Raw genomic sequence first — 21418 nt, 5'->3', positions numbered from 1 at the left:
CCTCAATTTCCCTGACTTACGATTTTATCTCCCTCATATATGGCTCGTGTTAAGTGATAAATTTACTGTAGTAAAATGGTAACATCAGGCATATGATACAATAATCGATTAATAATTCTTAGACGAGTGGAGGGCTGCAGGCATTCTTTCCCAGCGTCTTTTTTTTTTTTTTTTCTCTGCTCTGCGGAGGAGGAGCTTCACTACTGAGCATGTACATAATGCGCAACACAGATTCATCTTGGCTAAAAGCCGAGCTGCTTGGATCAGGAACAGACATTTATAGGACTTTTCATAACTTTCCCAAATTCTTATGAAAGGACACTCACACGTCCTGCATTGAACTACTGAACCCAATTTATCAAATATTGTCTGAATCAGTACATTTTATTTCGACTCCACCAAAATGGACACCAACTTAGACTCCGCAGCACTGCATGCGTTGGAGGGGAAATTACATGAAGAGATGAGTTCCCCTGTGCGCTGTATAAGAAACTAAACTAAGGAATGGCTCTTTTATTGACGGATAAGCCTAAGGGCCTAGGAAGGCATTGCGTTTTTGAGTCTGTATCTAACAATAAACATGTTATACGCAACTTGTTGTACTAATGGCTCTTAATGTTTGTGTATTCAAAGTCAAAGATTTGAGTTTGGTATATTACCTGGCATTTAGCTGGAAAGGACTCTTTGTAGGAGGAATGTGAGTAGAAACTGATCTGTAAACCCTTCTCATCCAATCATATTAGCAGAAATAACTCCGAATGATGGTGACTGGCTGAGTCACATTACACATTAATTCCATGTGTTAATTTCAGCTATATTATTATTATTTATTATTATTATGACCTGGATATATATATATATATATATTTGTTTGTTTTTCCTCTTAGCCATCATTTTGCTTCTAAATGCTTTTTTTTTAGGGTTCTGCATCTTTTCAAATATATGTTGCCCTCTTTTCCAGCTTATTTCCATGCTTCTTTAAAGTCAACTGAAACGCTGAGATCAAGCAAGGATTGAATCAAGAAACAAACCATGACCGATATTCCGATCGATAAATCAAATCTGCCTCGGGTTAATGAAGGTTAGTGACGTGTTTTTTCTTTTTTTTTCACCATATCAAATATTAGAATTAAACTAAAAGATTCACAGAACCTTGTTCCAGTGGCCACCAGACCAGAGCCCTGCAAATCTTCTACTACTTGCAAGCTTGGCACGACATGCCGATGTTTTTGTGCCGGACCTACAAAAAAGAGGAGGTTGTCGTGGATGCTGGCCGCTAGTAGGAGGTTTTTAAGTGGACACGTACTATGAACATTGCCGCCGAACCAAGGTCTGGCCAATGTTTTTGCTCAAACACCCATAGAATAAGTCAATGCATCGTTGAGATCCTCACAATTCCTATAATGGTGCTCCGGAAATCCCGATATGAATATTGCAATGCCAATTGAATGATTGCTGGAAACAGCGGAGTGCTGTTCTCTACTGGAGACAATGAATTGATCTGTGCGGGCCGTCACTTCATTAAAACTGGGTTCCCCAAATGAATCATTCTCCATATCCGCAACCTATCCCCCCTTCTAAATGTGGGTTGACATCTTACTCCCAGCTTTGGATGTGAATGGAGAAGAATTGCCGAAGCCAAGCATACGTAAAGTGAGGAGGGCTCCACTAAGCCTACGTATTGACTTGTGTGTGACCAGCCCATGTTGGGGTCTTCTCTCCTAGTAGAGGCAGGCTGGCACATTCCCCTATCTGTGTGCTCATCGTCTTATCAGAATGATGGATATTTTTTGAGAATCACACGAGATAGAAAACTCACGATCTCCCTCCTCCCACCATGACACAAGGATTTACAGCAGACACCGGCGGACAGCCTGCCCCTCCGAGCATTGTGTGACCTACCTGCCAGATTTATCACCGTGCCAAATCTACTTTCTGGGAAATAATTTTTCCTTTACTTCTTGGCGATGAAGTGTTTCAGGCTCAGGTTCCATTCTAATTTATTTGTTTGTATTTTTTAAATAATATAGTACCATTTATTTTTATTGCAAAAATTCCTTGAAGTTAGAAAGCCACAAAATGGCATTATTGGTAGTCTAAAATACTAGACAGCTCGTCAACATATTAACCACTGGTGACAGTAATGATCATCCACCTTTCTGAACTAGATGTCTCAGGTTTTTTTTTTTTTTAGCTTTAAATGTGTTGTTTGGAATTCGAAAAAAAATCAAAAGATTTATTTTTCTATTTTCTTAAAACAGCGCCACTCTAGTCTTTCAGATTGTGTCTGGTATTGCAGCTCCTTTTGAATGAGACACAACTTCACATTTCTTTTTTTTTTTTTTTTTGTAATATAGGATAACCCCTATAATGTTCTAGAAAATTTCCAAAGATCAGTTCCCTAATCCAATGTTACTTAAAGGATAGTTCTAAACAGTCAAAAAGCCAGTGCCTCTCACTTCTGTATTGGGAGAATGAGGGACTGAGGCGCAAAGTATATGGCAGGTGTGGGTAGGAGTTTTCCAGGATTTTCTGCTGATGGCCTAGCCTCAGGAGGGGTCTTTATAGTGTAATTGTTGGTGGTCCACCCCCCATTCACATAAATGGGCTCTATTGGAGTGCTAGGTGGAGGCAATATTTTTAAGGAAAAAACCTCTGTACCTGCCATAAATAAAAAATTGCATGGGAGGTCCATGCAGTTGTAAATGTTCACCTGTCAGGTCAAAGGTCAGGAGAACTAGGACAGCTGTTAAGTGTTGTCTGTTTCCTCTTTTTTTTTAAAGTTTACTTAAGAAGCGATTGCAGCCACTACCTTCCTGATTTCATACAAATGTTTGGAATTTTATCTTTTATTTTTTTTCACTTCTATCTTTTTGGAACAGATATTTTGGATCTTTAACCCTTTCTGTGTTACACACCTGCCCTGGGTCTGAAGTTTGCTCTCTTCACTCCAGGCCGCTAACCTTTTCTTGTGCTTTTCGTCTGACTTTGCAAGTAGCCCAGCGTGCTTCCATGTGATGAGCTTCCTAGGCCTTTATAAGGCCCACCAAGAGACACACACACACCTGGGTCTTGGCATTAAGTCTTTTTAGTTTGTCTGTGCACAACTACCTGCGGCTTCCAAGACGTCTCCTGCCCCCCTGCGGCTTCCACTACCTCTGCTGCCCGTTTTGAGACTTTCGTCTGTTTGCTGTCTCCCGTACCTCCGCTACCTGTTTCCCACGTGCCTCAACCGCCTTCTGCATCGATGTCTGTGGCCCATGTGCCCACCCGGGCCTTGAGCTTTGAGGATCGACCTCACCTAGTGAGCCTAACGTTCTGCTGCGCTCATGTCTGCCCCTTTAGGCGTATCACAATCAATGTGTAACAGGCTGCAATATAAGTAGTGTTAAATGGCAAACTCTTCTTCACTACATATTTAGGTTTTGCTGATATTCTGTGTTTATAAATATTACAGAAAAATGATGAAGGGAAATAGTCTTTTTCTGCTGCAGGAAAAAAGAAAAAATCCTGGACGCTTAGTCACTTAATCGCTAAGTCTCGTTCCCAGTCCCCGACTTACATGCTGGCAGATTTGCTCTTTTTCCTTTCACACCTCTACTTCATTTAAGAGCCAATCTGACACTCTCTGGCAGCATCTTCTAAAATATGCCGCTAGATCTAAATAATAAAATCCGGGGCTAAATGTTCCACTGTTTCCTACCACAAGTGACCTGGAGCCCATAATGTGTGAAAAATAATTGGAAAATATTTAAATCCCTTTTCGTTTCCACACATAGGGAACATACTAGGCCCCAATGAAATCCTGGCAAAAAGCAGATTAATGTTCCCTTACATATGCTTAGACGACCTGTCCCTTGCTTAAAAAAAATGGAGTTAAATATCCTATACAAATTGGTAAGCGGAAGGAACCGCAGCAACTCAGCCACGAAGTGGAGACCAAACAATGTTACAGAGCCGGGGGCCGAGTACTGAGGAACAGAGGACAGAAAAGTCACCACCGCTCTGCTGACTCCATAACTGCAGAGTCCCGACCTCCTCTGGTATAAAAATCAGCACTAACACTGCGCCACCGCCAGGAGCTTCATGGTCTAGCAGCTGCATACAAGCCTTACATCACCAAGCACAATGCCGAGCGTCGGACGGAGTGGTGTAAAGCCGCCCCCACTGGACTCTGGAGGAGATGTGTTCTGTGCAGTGACAGATCACACTTCTCTACCTGGCATCTGATGCACCAAATTGGGAGGATAACGTTACCTTCTTGACTGCATTGTGCCAGCTGTAAAGTTTAGTAGAGGGGGATAATGAGATTGGTTTTTCAGGGGTCGGCATTGGCCCCTTAATTCCAGTGAAGGGAGATCTTAAGGCTTCATCACACATTTTGGACAATTGCAGCTTCCATCTTTGTGGGATCAGTTTGGGGAACACTTTCTGTTCTCCATGACTGTGTGCCCAACGCACAAGGTCCTTAAAGACCTGACTGGGGGAGTTGGTCCCACAGGTGTAATGTGTAGGTCCACATTTTCGAACAGTGTATATGGCTATGGCATAAGTTTGCACAGTGTGGCCATATAGTAATCCTTGTATGCACAGTATATAACATCTGTGGGCCCGTATTCTGTATATTAGCGATGCCACACTTCCTGTCTGGATCTGCCATATGGAGCAGACAGTTTGTATAGGGACAGTACCGCATAATTGTCATGGACTGAATGATACCAGATGCTCAGGAAATTGGAGTCTCTTATTTGTATCACTCAGGGGCAGGAAGGATTTAACTTATGGCTCATCTGTAATGTTTTTCTTTTGCCAGACAGAATTTGGGGCGCTCACTTAAATGGGAGACACGGACAATGTTGGTTCAAAACTAAAGAATTGCATTCATTGCACTATGATCTGATATTGCAACACTTCTTTATTAGCGGGTACAGTGTGATGAGAATGCACCTCTTAAAATGAGTCTGTCACCCCAAAATCTGGATCTAAGCTACTTGTACAGTCCTGTCGAGGGTTTAGATCATATTGAACGAATGTCTGCAGCATGCAGCCTTTAATTGTACAGAAAAGCGCTTTGATTACAGATGCAAATGAGGGCTCCTCTGTGCACCCCCTGGTGTGGCAAAGGACTCAGTCCGCCCATTCACTCAACGTGCCGCGCACCGCCCCTAAGTTTGACAATGCTCGCTTATTGAGAGTGAGCGCGGTCTATACATCCACATTGATACTGCAGGGAGCCGAATGGGCGCGTTCTCCTTCGACTCTCCTGTCTGCGGCACCTGATTTACTGCGCTGTCTATACATCCGCATTGATACTGCAGGGAGCCGAGTGGGCGCGCTCTCCTGTCTGCGGCACCCGATTGCTGCGGTCTGTACATCCGCATTGATACTGCAGGGAGCCGAGTGGGTGCGCTCTCCTGTCTGCGGCACCTGATTTACTGCGCTGTCTGTACATCCGCATTGATACTGCAGGGAGCCGAGTGGGCGCGCTCTCCTGTCTGCAGCACCTGATTGCTGCGGTCTGTACATCCGCATTGATACTGCAAGGAGATGAAAGGGCGCACTCTACTATCTGCAGCACCTGATTGCTGCCCTGTCTGTACATTCGCATTGATACTGCAAGGAGATGAAAGGGCACGCTCTCCTGTCTGCAGCACCCAATTGCTGCTCTGTCTGTACATCTGCATTGATACTGCAGGGAGCCGAGTGGGCGCGCTCTCCTGTCTGCGGCACCTGACTTATTGCGCTGTCTATACATCCACATTGATACTGCAGGGAGCCGAGTGGGCGCGCTCTCCTCTCTGCGGCACCTGATTTACTGTGCTGTCTATGCATCCGCATTGATACTGCAGTGAGCCGAGTGGGTGCGCTCTCCTGTCTGCAGCACCCAATTACTGCTCTGTCTGTACATCTGCATTGATACTGCAGGGAGCCGAGTGGGCGCGCTCTCCTGTCTGCGGCACCTGACTTATTGCGCTGTCTATACATCCACATTGATACTGCAGGGAGCCGAGTGGGCGCGCTCTCCTCTCTGCGGCACCTGATTTACTGTGCTGTCTATGCATCCGCATTGATACTGCAGGGAGCCAAGTGGGTGCGCTCTCCTGTCTGCAGCACCCAATTGCTGCTCTGTCTGTACATCTGCATTGATACTGCAGGGAGCCGAGTGGGCGCGCTCTCCTGTCTGCGGCACCTGACTTATTGCGCTGTCTATACATCCACATTGATACTGCAGGGAGCCGAGTGGGCGCGCTCTCCTCTCTGCGGCACCTGATTTACTGTGCTGTCTATGCATCCGCATTGATACTGCAGGGAGCCGAGTGGGTGCGCTCTCCTGTCTGCAGCACCCAATTACTGCTCTGTCTGTACATCTGCATTGATACTGCAGGGAGCCGAGTGGGCGCGCTCTCCTGTCTGCGGCACCTGACTTATTGTGCTGTCTATACATCCACATTGATACTGCAGGGAGCCGAGTGGGCGCGCTCTCCTCTCTGCGGCACCTGATTTACTGTGCTGTCTATGCATCCGCATTGATACTGCAGGGAGCCGAGTGGGTGCGCTCTCCTGTCTGCAGCACCCAATTGCTGCTCTGTCTGTACATCTGCATCGATACTGCAGGGAGCCGAGTGGGCGCGCTCTCCTGTCTGCGGCACCTGACTTATTGCGCTGTCTATACATCCACATTGATACTGCAGGGAGCCGAGTGGGCGCGCTCTCCTCTCTGCGGCACCTGATTTACTGTGCTGTCTATGCATCCGCATTGATACTGCAGGGAGCCGAGTGGGTGCGCTCTCCTGTCTGCAGCACCCAATTACTGCTCTGTCTGTACATCTGCATTGATACTGCAGGGAGCCGAGTGGGTGCGCTCTCCTGTCTGCAGCACCCAATTACTGCTCTGTCTGTACATCTGCATTGATACTGCAGGGAGCCGAGTGGGTGTGCTCTCCTGTCTGCAGCACCCAATTGCTGCTCTGTCTGTACATCTGCATTGATACTGCAGGGAGCCGAATGGGCGCGCTCTTTTGTCTGCGGCACCCGATTGCTGCGGTCTGTACATCTGCATTGATACTGCAAGGAGATGAAAGGGCGCACTCTACTATCTGCAGCACCTGATTGCTGCCCTGTCTGTACATTCGCATTGATACTGCAGGGAGTCGAATGGGCGCTCTCTCTCCTGTCTGCAGCACCCGATTGCTGCACACATGCATACAGTAGTAAGCAGCCGTTTGATCCTGTGTGCAGCAAGCGGGTACCACAGACAAGGGATAGGGATGATGGCATATCAGCATTGACACTGTGTCGGTGACCTTTGTGTTGCACCAATGTTATGTCCGCCCCTGCACTGAACTCTGCCATACTGCGGATGCACTGAGGCGCCCTCATTTACATATGCATTACAAGCATTTTCTCGTGTACAATTAAATAAGGAACCTCTGTACTACAGGTATGCATGTTATAGGGGCTCTGTTCCCTATAGGACTCTACAAGAAGTTTCAAACTGAGTTTTGGGTGGGATCGAGTCCCTTTTTTTAAAGGAACATGGACAGCTGTGAATGAGTTAAACGTCCAAGAGGGAATGCATTGTATTATCTTAATGTTGCCTGCTTAAAGCTCCCCCTGGATTTGTCCATTTCTTTTGCGTTTTTTTAATAGTGTCAAAGAGCAGGAGAGGAAGCTTGCCCTGTAAAATTCCAGGATTTGACCCTATAGAGTAGTCAGTGTTTTCACTCTTTTATTTTAGCCTGGTTGGTTGTGTTTTAGTGGAACATCTATAGAAAAAAAAAACCAAAACCTTAATTATATCAAGGGATAATAACAATTTCCTTGAAATTGCACTATAATCTATTAAAAGCCATTCTGTGGTCAGTTGTTTTTGGCGTTTCCTGAACATGAAATTATGTCCAAGCAATCCAGGTCCGTTCTTTCTATTTCCATTAAAATCTCAAATCACTCCTCTTTTTAAAATAAAATGTAAAAGTCCCAAGTAGTGTTTTTCAATTAACTCCCTTCATAAAAAATAAATGGGGGAGAAAAAAGGAAAAAAAAAAAAAAATCTGTTTACTTTTAGAGAGCTCGATGGGAATCGATATGGCTACAATTGCGGCTCAATCAGGTACTTAACCTTTCCTGGCTCATAAATTAGAATCTGAGTAGATCTGCAAGTAGTATGTTGTATTGGGGCAGGACTTGCCACTTTTCTTCCTGCGACCCTGGATAATGGTGACCATATTGATTATTAGGCTGGGTCACACTTGCGAGTCTCTCCCTTCAATACCCAGCGCTGCCGCCGTCACTCGGACCAGAGTGTGCGGCTCCATAGAAATATATGCAGCCGCGCCTTCAGTCCCGAGTGCTGGCTGCAGTGCCGGGTATTGAGGCGCGAGTTTCTCACATCACACTAGCAAGTGTGACCCCCGGCCTTACACAGATTTCCCACAACCTCATATCAGACCAATCAGGTAATCTGAATTTACTGACAGTCACCAGATTTTAGGTCTAGCTCACCTGGACTGTAACTGCTACACACCCTGCGTCAGTGCTGTGATCAGTAAAGTTTGATTTCTCAATAAAAAAGGCAGCACACTGTAGCGCCATAGCATGTAAATATGAATTTTTAATTGCATTAGAAATATGAAAATATAAAAAATATGAAAAAATGAGTTTAGCGCATAAATTGGCCAATTTATGTGTACCTGGAAGCCACAATAAGGCATTTCTCATTTCCAGGACCTAGCAATGCCTTTCTTCACTTAGAATAAAGTCTTCATTTGTATGGGAATATAAATCCTCTGTTAGACTAAAATCTATATCTCTGTGGAAGGGTAGTGGTCCTGCTGGGATTAAAAGCAATGGCTAAAGTCAGTAAAGTTTGATTGTCACGCTGTGACGGCCTTCGGTAAGGAAGGGGGGCCTTAAACTGTCCCTGGCTCTGGGATTCTAACTTTCCTTGTCCAGGGAGTCTCTGACCTTGCTATGCGCCTGTTAAACCCTGTTTTTTTTTTTTTTTTTTTCCATCCCCTACACCATGAGGCATGGGACACAAGTGTAACTTTATACAAGACACAAAGACAAAAAACGGGGATAACAAAAGCAACAAACGTACGTGCAAACACTCACCAAAGGTAGAGAGGTATATAGGGAAGGTTGGGAATGTACAAACCAAATGGAAATATGACCGTGAGGAAAGCATACACCCTAAAAAAGCACATAACAATCTTTGTAGTAGCAACGATCTCCTATTCAGCATAGCGTCTCCAAGAATCCAGGAAGCAAAGCTTTCACTGGCAAGACAGAAGGGCTGGCCAGGTTTTATAGGGAGAGGTCAGAAGCAGATCAGATCAGAAGCAGCTGAAAATGGAGCTGCAAGTTATTTACCAGCATAGAAAGGGTTGTAAACCTCTTCAGCACCAAAGGAAGCAAAATCCATTTAATATGGCACACAAACGCAGTCTAAAGGGAAGATCTGCGATTCACAATTGGTAGTGATCTTCAAACCCCAGATCTCGCAGGAGTCACACACTCGTGACACTGGTGCTTATGAACAGCGGTGAATTAGTTACCATGTCTCCTGCTTGACGGACAGTTTATTTTGCCTCAAGTCACACTGCATAGAGGCTGTCGGTCAAGTAGAGGAGGTGGGAAATAGAGCTGGAGTGACAGATGCTTCCATCTACCATAGTCTTTCAGAACTTTAGAATATAGATTCAAACGCTGATTTCTCAGTAACGGAGGAACGGACTGGCCATGTAAAAGTATTGCTGGACTTGTCTTCGAAAGAGCTACATTCAGATAAATAGATTTTTTTTTTTTTTTTGGGGGGGGGGGGGGGGGGCAGATTCCCTTTTAAGCCCCATGTCAAATTGATCTGAAGTGCAATCTAGCATAAACCCTATTCTTTTTGTGCCTGATCTGAGTATATGACAAACCTATGGGAAAAAAATGACGAATGTCCTATGTTGGCATGTTTTGAGTTAATTCTTCCCCCAGAAGTTTACAGTAAGGTCCTGTCTTTGGGGAGCGGGCAGAGTAATGAAATGGTTTGGCAGTTTGCAATGATTCCATGATCTCACTGCAGTCTCCTGTGGGCAGCGGGCAGCCCGTCTTTTCATTTCTGGATTTTTAACATGATCTCACCGAACATCTGCTGGAGTGCACAAAAGGATTGTGTACTGCTCCCTGGCAAGGCCATCCCGAGACCACTCGCAGACTGCTCTCTCACTGTCCTTAACTGGACGCCTCACAATGCCCCTCTCCACCTCTGATAGACCCACATGCTTCCATTGTTTTGTTTCATAGGTAAAACCTATTTCCAATGCTGTGCAATCACAGATCCCTATCATTTCATATGCAAATTGCCTCTGCTGAAAAAAAAGAGGACTTAACTCTATAGCGCCACCTATTGGAAGTAGCGATCCTACAAGTCACAATCAACCCTTTAACGAGTCGTGCAATATGACTTAGGATAAAAGCCAAATCAGTATCTCAATTCGCAGACACGGTGTTTCAGGCGATTGCCCCTCGTCAGTGCGAAGCATGAGAACTGATTTGGCTAGGTGAGAGGCTCTGGACTGGGGTCTAAGGGGTAACGTTTCTCCTTATGGAGAGTGACATACCAGCTGGCTTGTCAAGGTAAGGAGGCTTATTCGCCATGAACCGAATGCCAGACGTACAGCAAAGACCAACCTGGTCAAAAGCACGTCGAAAAACAAAAAAAACAGCAGCTTTCAACTTGTATTTTATCAACTTCCTAACCCCCCATTATAATTACAGTTGGCCAAATATGTGAAGTGCTTACAAGCTCATTTTTGTTGAGCTTGTAAGCGCTGCTCTGAAGCTGGTCAGGATCCCAGAAGTACGCTGATGGCTCCTGACCTGGCCAGCTTTAGTCCCAGTGTGAAACGCTGCCTCTTCAGGAGCACAGATTTCGGGCCAATAGTAAACTGTGAATCAAACAGGAGCACACTTCCCCGCCACACCCCCCCCCCCTCAACAAGCAGGAGCACACTACCCTGCCACCCCCCTCCTCAACAAGCAGGAGCACACTGCCCCGCCACTCCCCCTCCTCAACAAGTAGGAGCACACTACCCCGCCACTCAACCTCCTCAACAAGCAGGAGCAGACTGCCCCGCCACTCCCCCTCCTCAACAAGCAGGAGCAGACTGCCCCGCCACTCCCCCTCCTCAACAAGCAGGAGCACACTGCCCAGCCACCCCCCTCCTCAACAAGCAGGAGCACACTGCATGCTGCTGCCAGCAATCAGGAACAATGGGAGCGGAGTACTACTGCAAAGATGAGACGGTACCTTTTATTGTTGAAGAGATCTTCAGTGATATTTGTCAGCTATCTGCAGAACAGGTGATCAATATCTGATTCCTGGGGGGGTCTCACCTCTGGAACCCATTGATCACTAGAACATCTTCTCTGCACAGTCACAGTAAGGACATGTTCACACGGTCAGTATTTTACATCAGTATTTGTAAGCCAAAATTGGGACTGGAGCAATCGGAGGAAAAGTATCATAGAAACACGTCACCACTTCTGTATTTATCACCCACTTCTGGTTTTTGACTTGCAAATACTGATTTAAAATACTGAAGGTGGACTAAGAAATAGTCTGACAAGTGCAAGGTGGAGCATGTGCCCTGCCTGCTGCTACAATAAATGTGAATGGGACTGCCGCCATTTGGGATTGAACAGTAGTTATCTATCCTGTGGAAAGTCATAAATGCCTCCTTGTCTACCAAAACAGCGCCCCATCTGTGTGCAGGTTGTGCCTGGAATTGCAGCTCATATCCATTCACTTTACTGGAAACATCTGTGTAATGAATTAAATATCACCATGAAATCTTCTGTTGATCATACGGGATCCTGATGCTTGATCCCCCACCACTGAAATATAGCGAGTCAGTTGTAACAGTAGGATGCAAAATCGGTCACAACAAATGAACAAGAGTGGTGCTGTTTCTGGAAAAATACGAGGAAACTTAAATTTTTCTATCCCCCCCCCCCCCCTACAACTGTAATGTGTGAGTGGCGTATTCGGACCTGACACCAGAGGGGTGATTGACTGAAGGCTCATTAATCAGATTCTCTGTACACAGATAACTTTCGGGGTGTGCCAGATGCAGATCTAAACATGTCGACAAAAGGCATTCTGTAAGATCCACCTTGATCTATTTCCAGGATGGGACCGGACGGTGATCGCTGTGGATTCGTCATATGATCTGATATTACTGGTTTTATTTCATCTTAGCCTGTCATTCTGATTTCTGCTTCTATGTAAATCACGGTTATCTCCTTTATATATTAGGGAATAATGTCCTGTTGTGTGGGACGTTCTGAAGGATAGCCCCCGTGTCCAAATAGGTGTGATCACTCTTAAAGGGATGATCTATTGCCTCGTAGATCACCTTAGTGTATACGACCCTCCATCGGGGCGGTAAACGTAGCACATTGGGCTTTTCTATTCTGGGGGGTCACAGTACAAAGACTGAGTGTCATGTTTTCCTGTACTTCGACGCAATGGGTGCCATAGTGTGCATGTAGAATGGTGCACTTCAGTAAATATTCCTGACATATCAACCACTGACCAAATACTGGAAAATGATCCCAAATCATAAACTAGATCTTTGCTTGCTGTCACTGAATGAAAACCGTGGCCTGCATCTGATAACTTACTGCTGACAGACACTGGGCTTGTTACAGCCTATAAGATAATGTTCATGTGGAATCTACTGTGTATAATGTTGCAAAATGCTTTGCAATGATAGTTTGGTGCTATGCACTTTTTTTGCATTGCTTGCAAACAAAATGCACTATTTATAAAAAAACAAAAAACAAAAAAAACCAAAACCTCTTTTTTTTTTTTTTTAAATCTTTTTCGTGTGTGCTTGTTGTGGTGTTCTGGTTTTTTTTTTTTCCCCCTCTCAGGTGGGCAAGTAGCATGCCTCCTGAAAAATCAGTCGTGTGCACATATCTTAAGGGCTTGTTTACCCCTTGTGTTTTTGTCTTTTTTTTTTTTTTTTCCAGTGCGTACTTGCTGGAGAAAATAACGCAGTGTTTTTTACAATACCTGCAAAGGGAATAAGAATCCCGCAATCTCCTGCACACGCTGCTTAATTTTTCCTTGCACATTTGAACCATCAAAATTATTATTGTTTTTTTTGTTTTTTGTTTTTTTTGCAACGGTCACTAACTGCAAGGATAATAATTATTATTTATTTATTTTTTTTTTATAAAACAGGCAATTTATACATATCTTGCAGCCATGAGGCATGCAGCCGCGGGGAATCGAACATATTATACGAGCATGCCAATATATTAATAATAAATGAACGTGCTGGGATAAGGTGTTATCTGAGCATACTCTGGTGCTAACAGTGTCTTCGGCGTGCTCAAATAATATGTTTGAGGAAGCATGTAATGCCTCGCTTCTCCTGTGGTGGTGCTGCAGACAAGTGCAACATTTACTACCAGGTTTCCCCACAATTTATGGCGCCCTAGGATCTGCTAACCAGGAGACCATTGTAACAAAGCAGAGATTGTATAAGGCGAAGATCCCCTATAAGGCTAATAGTATAGCCATAATATGACCTTTTTTTGCTTATCCATCCGGCAGAATGTGATTCCATAATATTATTCCTCCTACGCATTTGGTGCGGAGTAGCGCTAATAAGTGCAGACTTCACGCCATCATATAAATAGCCCCTTGCCACACAGGAGAGCACATGCCCGGTCTTGTACTTTTTATCTTCTCTATTGTTGGAACATTCCTCCACCTCCTGTTCTGCTATTTGCTTCTTGGTGTTAGGTTTTTGTTCTCCAGTTGACATTTTGTGCTGGGGCCCAGACCTACAGTAGTTCTTGGAGCCCTTACTCTGCACAAAGGCGCCTTTTTTTTTTTTCTCCATTTCTCACCCCCCCATCCCCTTCCCATACAGGTAATGATCACACAGACCAGGAGATCAGCTGTGATTCTGTCCAGCCTTCTGGGGGCTGCGGGGGAAAAACAGCAATGTGGTCCGCAGACACCTGCTCTATAAGCGGACTAAGGACTGGCAATATCGAAGATGCGGACTGAAGTCTAATGTCTACAACCAGCCTTGGTGTCTGCTTATATAACTGAGCGTCTTTTGTTTCAGAATCCTCCTAGTGAATAATCTGTGATATTACTTATGGATTTATTATTTTTTGTATTATTTTAGTTTGCCGGGACTTTGCCGTTCTTGAAGATGGCGCTCTGGCTCACTGTTTGCAAGAACAGGAAAGTAAGTTACCAGAATAAAATGATAGTTATGGATCTAAAATGAGGTTTTATACACATGATCGGTTATTTCATTTTTTTTTTTTTTTTTTTTCTTTTGTTTGATCATAAAGCCGAGGAAGGTTTTAGAAAAAAATGTTCTAGGCAATGAGTTGAGTAGGCTACTGTCACTTACTTTCCCCCAAATGTTATCCTATCTTAATACCACCATATATGTTTATTAATATGGCGAAATCTAAATTGAATGGAATATACTTATAGGTACTTTGCAGGAGGTTGTTCCAAACTTGGAGAAGTAACCACGGATCTTCCATGGATGTGGGTTTGGGAGAATCCTTCTTTCTCTTCATGTAATCCCAGACATCCTGGATCAGGGTTCTGTGTAGTTATATCCTCACTTCCAGGACTCCTTAGTCATCTTTATGCTGAAGATAGTTAGTTATTCATGAGATTGGCTGTGTATTTGACGTAATTGATTTGCTCAAAATGTTTTCTGCAGCAAGACAGATGCCTCTTAATGGTACTGCGTGGTGGATTAATATCTCCCTCTACTTATCAGCATTGAGGACACCAAGAAATGGGCAACGTTGAAGAACATGGTCTAAGAAAGGGAAACTTGGTGCAGCAGATGAAAAACACATCATGCTTGCGTTAATTCAAAATTGGTAGATGTGCAGCAGTGCCATCAGCTCAGAACTGTAACCAGTGGGACCCAGCTACACCCATATAATGTTCGGAGAAGTCTGTCTAGAAGTGGTCTTCATGGAAGAATTGTGGTCAAAATCCATACCTTGTACGTGGAAACAAAACCAAGTGACTCAACTATACATGAAAATAAAGGATCTGGAATGTAGAAAATGGCAGCAGGTGCACTGGACTGAGGAATAATCAACATAATATATGGCTCTAACAGAAAGCAGTTTGTTCCTCGAAGGGCTGGAGAGCCGCACAATACATTTCTGCAGGCAGCAGTGGAGAATGGTGGAGGGTCCTGGCAAGTGTGGCTTTGAAATTCTGAAAATGGAGTTGGGGATTTGGTCAGGATTAATGGTGTCCTCAATACTGAGAAATACAGGCTGATGCTTATCCATCATACAATCCCATCAGGGAGGCGTCTGGCTCCATTCTGCAGCAGGAAAATGACCTCAAACATACGGCCAATATAATGAAGAGCTATCTTCAGCATAAACAAGAACAAGGAGTCCGGGGAAGTGATCACACGGCCCCACAGAGCCCTGATCTCAGCATCATCCAGTCTGTCTGAGATCACATGGTGAGGCAGAAGGATATGCCCAAGTGACATCCACAGAAGATCTGTGGTCAGTTCTCCAAGATGTTTTTTTTTACAACCTTCCTATGGAGTTCCTTCAAAAACCAGTTCCTTTCTGTGCAGCATTGATTCTTCTGGATACACAAAGGGCAGCCAAACCAAATTTAGATTTTCTTTTTTTTTTTGTTAACAAATAAAAACAAAATGTTATTACTACCCCAATTTTGGAAAGCGTTCCTACTTTGCTGCATTTTTTTTTCACACTTGCCCAAAACTTTTGCACGCTCCACATGGGCCTAAATATTATGTAGCATCCAGAGTCTATATAGACCAAGATAACTCACATACAGCTCAAATAATACGACCATATCAGGGGCAAACGATACGCAACATAAAATATTACTAGAGTCCGCCTAATACTGCAGTTCAGCTGCCAAATATTACCATGCATCGCTAAATACTGGAGAATTTGTAAGTTTGACCTTGGTGTTCTTGTTCTCCTGGATCCTCCCATAGACTACTTCTTCTGCTCATTAAATTTTGTATTTTTGCCCCATTTTTTGTATTTTTCTCTTAGTTGAGCAACACTATGCCTCCAACGTGCGGAAGAATAAGCTGGTGCAGAAGGACATCCGTATAGCCAAGAAGCTGCAGGATGAAGAAGATCAACAGAGCAAAGTGTTCAGCCTGGAGCAACAAAAGCAAATGTGAGCGGATCACCCAAGGGTCCAAAAAGGGCTATGAGATTAGGGGAAAAATGTCTGCTTTTGTATCTGGAGAAAACTTCGTCATTTGTGTTTATTCGTTGCTTTAAGCTTGCAATGTTTCCCCCTTTCACTTGAATGCTGGTGCAACCAAAAGACAAGTTGTGTCTGGAGAGGAAAGTAGGAAAATATTCCCCCTGCCCACAAAAAAGAGGACAATTAGCTTTTTTTTCGTTATCTGGATAAATAATTCATTATAATGAACAGAGGTTGAGTACCCCCAAACATAAAGGGAAACTGTCACGTGAAAATAAAATGTGTGCCAAGTACTTTAATTTTGTGTGCCCACCAGCCACAACAAGGCAAATTTTCTTTGATTGGACTCTATCCTTTTTATTTTATTTTTAATGTAACATATAGGACCTCTATCAGATTAAAAACCTACGCATTTAGAGCCAAGATCCAGCACTAATATATTTCTAAAAGAAAAAAAAAAAAGCCTTCTACTAATTGCTCAGCCAAGGTTATGGTCCCATCAAAGAAAGTTAAGTTCTTGTGACCAGTGGGCACACTAGAATTGAGCAATTTGTGTGCTAAGAATCTTCACTTTATAAGTATATTCTGCATAGCAGTAATGCAGTTCATCCTTCATGGCTTCAATGTTTGCATTTATCTTCCTGCACGTCCCACATGCTGCTGAACGCTTTGGTCTGTATAGGATGCAGCCTGCTGCTGTTCGCATTCACTCCATTGTTAGGCGGTGCTGATCAGATTAGTTTCTTTGATAAACCCATCCACATTATAATATCCCAAAGTTTCTGTGTTTGTGCCTTTTTAGAGAAGAGTTGGATTCTGAATACGCCCGTGCTGTTCAGGAAGAGCTGCAGAGGAAAGCGCAGGAATGCCTGCAGAGAGAAGAGGAAGACAAGGTAACCAGAGCTATACAGAGACCATTTGTTTGCACTTTATTTCTATACCTGCTTTACATGGACAAAGAAAAGAATCCCAATATAACTGATAGAACTAATTAAAGGGCCAGTGAATATAAAGGTAAAATGCACAAGCTATAAAAAAAAAAAATAGAATACAAAAAAAAGCTGCTTGTATTCTACAAGCACAGATGAAAATGTTGCAGGAGAAGACATGGGTGAAGAGCTCATTGTGTTGGTAGATGCATTTGCCTTCATAGCTAAGAGAAAAACTGTATGTCGGGAAGTCATCGCCAACCTATACATTTTTTAAAATGGGTTTAGGAATTTAAAAAAAAAAAAAAAATAGGAGTTGCTTTCTTCCAAAAAACATTGCCTGTCCTGTTCATATAAGTCCACTAGCGCAGCTATGCTCCATTGAAATCAATTGGCTAAGCTGCAGCACCTGACCCAACCTGTAGATATCTCTGTATGTATGTACTCCATGCATGCATGTGTGTGTATGTATGTATGTATGTATATATGTATGTGCTCTGTGTATACATATGGATGTGTATGTGCTCTGTGTATATACACAGAATATGCATTGTGTGTGTGGGGGGGGGGACATCTGCATTTTATAAATTCCAGCACTGCAGATGAGAGTTCATTGGTGTGAACATTGCCCAACGAACAATCAAAGCGCAAAATGCTGCTTATTCATCTGGTGATTGGATTGTTTATGCCCGAACAAAATCCTTGTTCTCAGCAGCACATCGCCGGTGTAAACTGCAGATATGCTGCTGATAATATGATATTGTATGAGGACAGATTCATCTACCAGTGATCATTCTGTTCCCCATCATTCTTCGTGAGCTGGTGTAAAGAGGGCGGAACGATTTCAATATCCTTGATCACTCTCATTTAACGTCCTGAACTCTGCGTATGTAAATACAACCAAAATGTTTCTTTGTTTTGCAGTATGTTAGAATTTGGGGTCCCACTTTAAAATTTTGCCTAGGGCCCTACTTTGTCTAAAACCGGCCGTGGGTCCCTTATATCCTAACGTGGCACCTTTTTAAAAGGAAAAAAAATCTGCGGTATATTAACTTCACCTTTTTAGGTTTTGCACAGTAGTCTACCAGTAGCAGGCACCATTGATTGGTAGATGTCAATGGGCAAAGCATGCCACATCATAGAAAATAAGTTGTTTTGATAACTTTTTTTTTCAACAGAAAAATAAGAAGTCCATGCAAAATTTGTCATGTTCTCCAAAAATAAAAACTGAAATGTGTGTATATCTATATCTACATCTATCTGTCTAGTTGATCTACAGGAAGGAAAAAAACACATGATGGTCCCATATTAGCGGAAAAATTTACTTTCCCTCTTCACAACATAGGGCTATTGGACAGTTTCTTAACCATACCCTGTAATTTATTTACAGTGTATATATAAAATCATCTATGCCCTCCTTAAATCCTTAAACTTGTTCAGTGAATTGACCACTACAACATCATGTGGCAGAAAGTCTAATCTGCTCTTGCGGTATGGAATCTGTAGTCTCCCTGCTCTTACGGTAACGAATCCGTAGCCTCCCTGCTCTTACGGTAAAGAATCCGTAGCCTCCCTGCTCTTACGGTAAAGAATCCGTAGCCTCCCTGCTCTTACGGTAAAGAATCCGTAGCCTCCCTGCTCTTACGGTAAAGAATCCGTAGCCTCCCTGCTCTTACGGTAAAGAATCCGTAGCCTCCCTGCTCTTACGGTAAAGAATCCGTAGCCTCCCTGCTCTTACGGTAAAGAATCCGTAGTCTCCCTGCTCTTACGGTAAAGAATCCGTAGCCTCTCTGCTCTTACGGTAAAGAATCTGTAGCCTCCCTGCTCTTACGGTAAAGAATCCGTAGCCTCTCTGCTCTTACGGTAAAGAATCTGTAGTCTCCCTGCTCTTACGGTAAAGAATCCGTAGCCTCTCTGCTCTTACGGTAAAGAATCTGTAGCCTCCCTGCTCTTACGGTAAAGAATCCGTAGCCTCTCTGCTCTTACGGTAAAGAATCTGTAGCCTCCCTGCTCTTACGGTAAAGAATCTGTAGCCTCCCTGCTCTTACGGTAAAGAATCTGTAGTCTCCCTGCTCTTACGGTAAAGAATCCGTAGCCTCCCTGCTCTTACGGTAAAGAATTGCCTTCTGTAAAAATGTATTGGGCCTCAGTAATGTTGGTTCCGTAGTGAATGAGTAATTGGAGACGTGGACATAGGATAGCGGAATGGCTTCTCGGGATTTGTGGCAAGGTTAATACAAGCTTGGTATTCCTCAGATTTAAGAGTTGCAGTCTTTTAAGATGAAGCCATAAATCCTGTTAGACATTTTCTTGGTAAGACGTCTTCTCCAGCTGAGACAGATCTTTGTGTTTCGGTGCCTGCATAAACAGATCTGTGTAAATGAATTTGGCGAGGGAAGATGAGGAAAACACTTATTCACTGAGGGAAGCAGTTATGTCCCTAATCTCTGCATTTTACGCCCCTTTGGTGAGATGGACTTTACAGTAATGTTTGAGTTCTCTCCTTATCGTTCGATGTGACTTTGATTCATCAACAGCATATCATCGAGGTTGGCCCTATACCATATAGAACTGCATCCATTACCTGAATACCCTTTCCTGTTCATGTTCATTATATATTATACCTGTGCAAAGTAGGGGCGAGTGAGTTTGTAATGTTACACAGCTGACGTCGGCTGCACTGCCTCTCTTCTCGCACTGACACGTGCAGTAGGTTAGAGCTGTATTACTGCATCTCGCACACAGAGAAATCTGCTCTAGTCTATGGTGGGGGCGTGGTGTTCTTTCCTTTTTGAGTGTTGCTGCTTGCTTATGATTGGTCAGCATCATAGAGGGGGAAGAAGGACACACCCCCAGAGAAAACAGTCAGATAACACCCACTTAAACTTAATTTTCATTAACTCATTGGGGCTAAATACTTTTATTTCTAATATCTTCCTCAGTGGAGAGGAGAAATTAAAAATAAAATATAAAATAAAATAGAAATGAATCCACTCTGCAGCGACTATTTAACTCCTGTGTGTCTAGTTCAACATGGAAAATTTGGTGAAAGGTCCTCTTTAGATCTGAACACTGTGACAAATCCAGTTCTGTTCATTCTAATGCTAATTAACATCTAAGCGCTGTATGAAGAGATTACAGAGCGAGGAATGTGTTCATGAAATCCAACCCATGATTCACATTGGCAGTTCCCTCTTTACATGTGGCTTTGCATAGTTGTTTGGATTAGTCCTGATGGTATTTCCCTGCAATTTGTTAAGGAGAACCGCTATATTTGTTTAAAGGAAACTGTCATGTAAAAAAAATATATATATATATATATATATATATATATATATATATATATATATATATATATATATATATATAGATCAAAAAAAGAGGCAGCACTCCATTTTCGAAAAAAGTGCAGGATTTATTCAAATCCACATGTCTGTGCGACGTTTCAGCTCTACTGAGCTTTTCTCAAGCCTTGAGGCTTGAGAAAAGCTCAGTAGAGCTGAAACGTCGCACAGACATGTGGATTTGAATAAATCCTGCACTTTTTTCGAAAATGGAGTGCTGCCTCTTTTTTTGATCTATATTGAATGTGGACGACCAGTGGACGGGTTGCCTGGAGGCTCTGCACCCTAAGATAAGTTATACCAGTGTGCTGTTCCTTTTTTTACTATTTTATATATATATATATATATATATATATATATATATATATATAATCATGTGATCAACAGGCAAAATGTTATAGGGCAGGAGGCGCTGATCAGCGATACATGTTTGTGAGAACATTTCCAGTATAACTTGCATTTTCTTCCTGGGAATCCCAGGTATTTGTATGTATGCGTCCAGTGGGTGGTCCTATTCAGTGATTGACAGTCTGTGCTGGCAGAGATAGCTATCAATCATTAGTAGGACCGCCCACTGGACTAATTCATACACACACCAGGGATTTCAATGATTAAATAGCAAGGTACACTGGATCCTTTCCAACAAACCTATTATCATTCCGATCAGCTTCTCCTTCTCTATGCTGTGCTGCCAGCAGATCGGACTGCATGTACAACATGACGGATTCCCTTTAAACAAGCTAATCTGTCATTTTTATAGGTTGGAGCATGAGGAGCTGAGCAGAGTCATATATAGTTTTGTGGGATAAGATTTAGTATAACTTGCATTCATTTTAAATGTCTGTTCGTTCTTTGCCTAAGGAGTCCAGTGGGTG

At 43.2% G+C, this 21418-nt stretch overlaps 1 protein-coding gene across 1 annotated transcript in view; it reads left to right on the top strand.

Moving 5' to 3' along the window:
* Positions 1–21418, top strand: part of LOC143764590 (uncharacterized) — a 102809-nt gene that overhangs the window by 14056 nt on the left and 67335 nt on the right. The window contains exons 2-5 of the mRNA XM_077250300.1: positions 962–1081; positions 14202–14264; positions 16108–16237; positions 17073–17163. Of these exons, the coding sequence (XP_077106415.1) occupies positions 1033–1081; positions 14202–14264; positions 16108–16237; positions 17073–17163 (333 nt within the window). The 5' untranslated portion in view covers positions 962–1032. The remainder of the gene's footprint in view (positions 1–961; positions 1082–14201; positions 14265–16107; positions 16238–17072; positions 17164–21418) is intronic.

This window comes from Ranitomeya variabilis, chromosome 4, assembly GCF_051348905.1.
Source record: "Ranitomeya variabilis isolate aRanVar5 chromosome 4, aRanVar5.hap1, whole genome shotgun sequence".
NCBI classification, from domain to species: Eukaryota; Metazoa; Chordata; class Amphibia; order Anura; family Dendrobatidae; genus Ranitomeya; species Ranitomeya variabilis.
The sequence above is the reverse complement of the archived record's forward strand: the minus strand, read 5'-3'. Positions and strand labels throughout refer to the sequence as shown.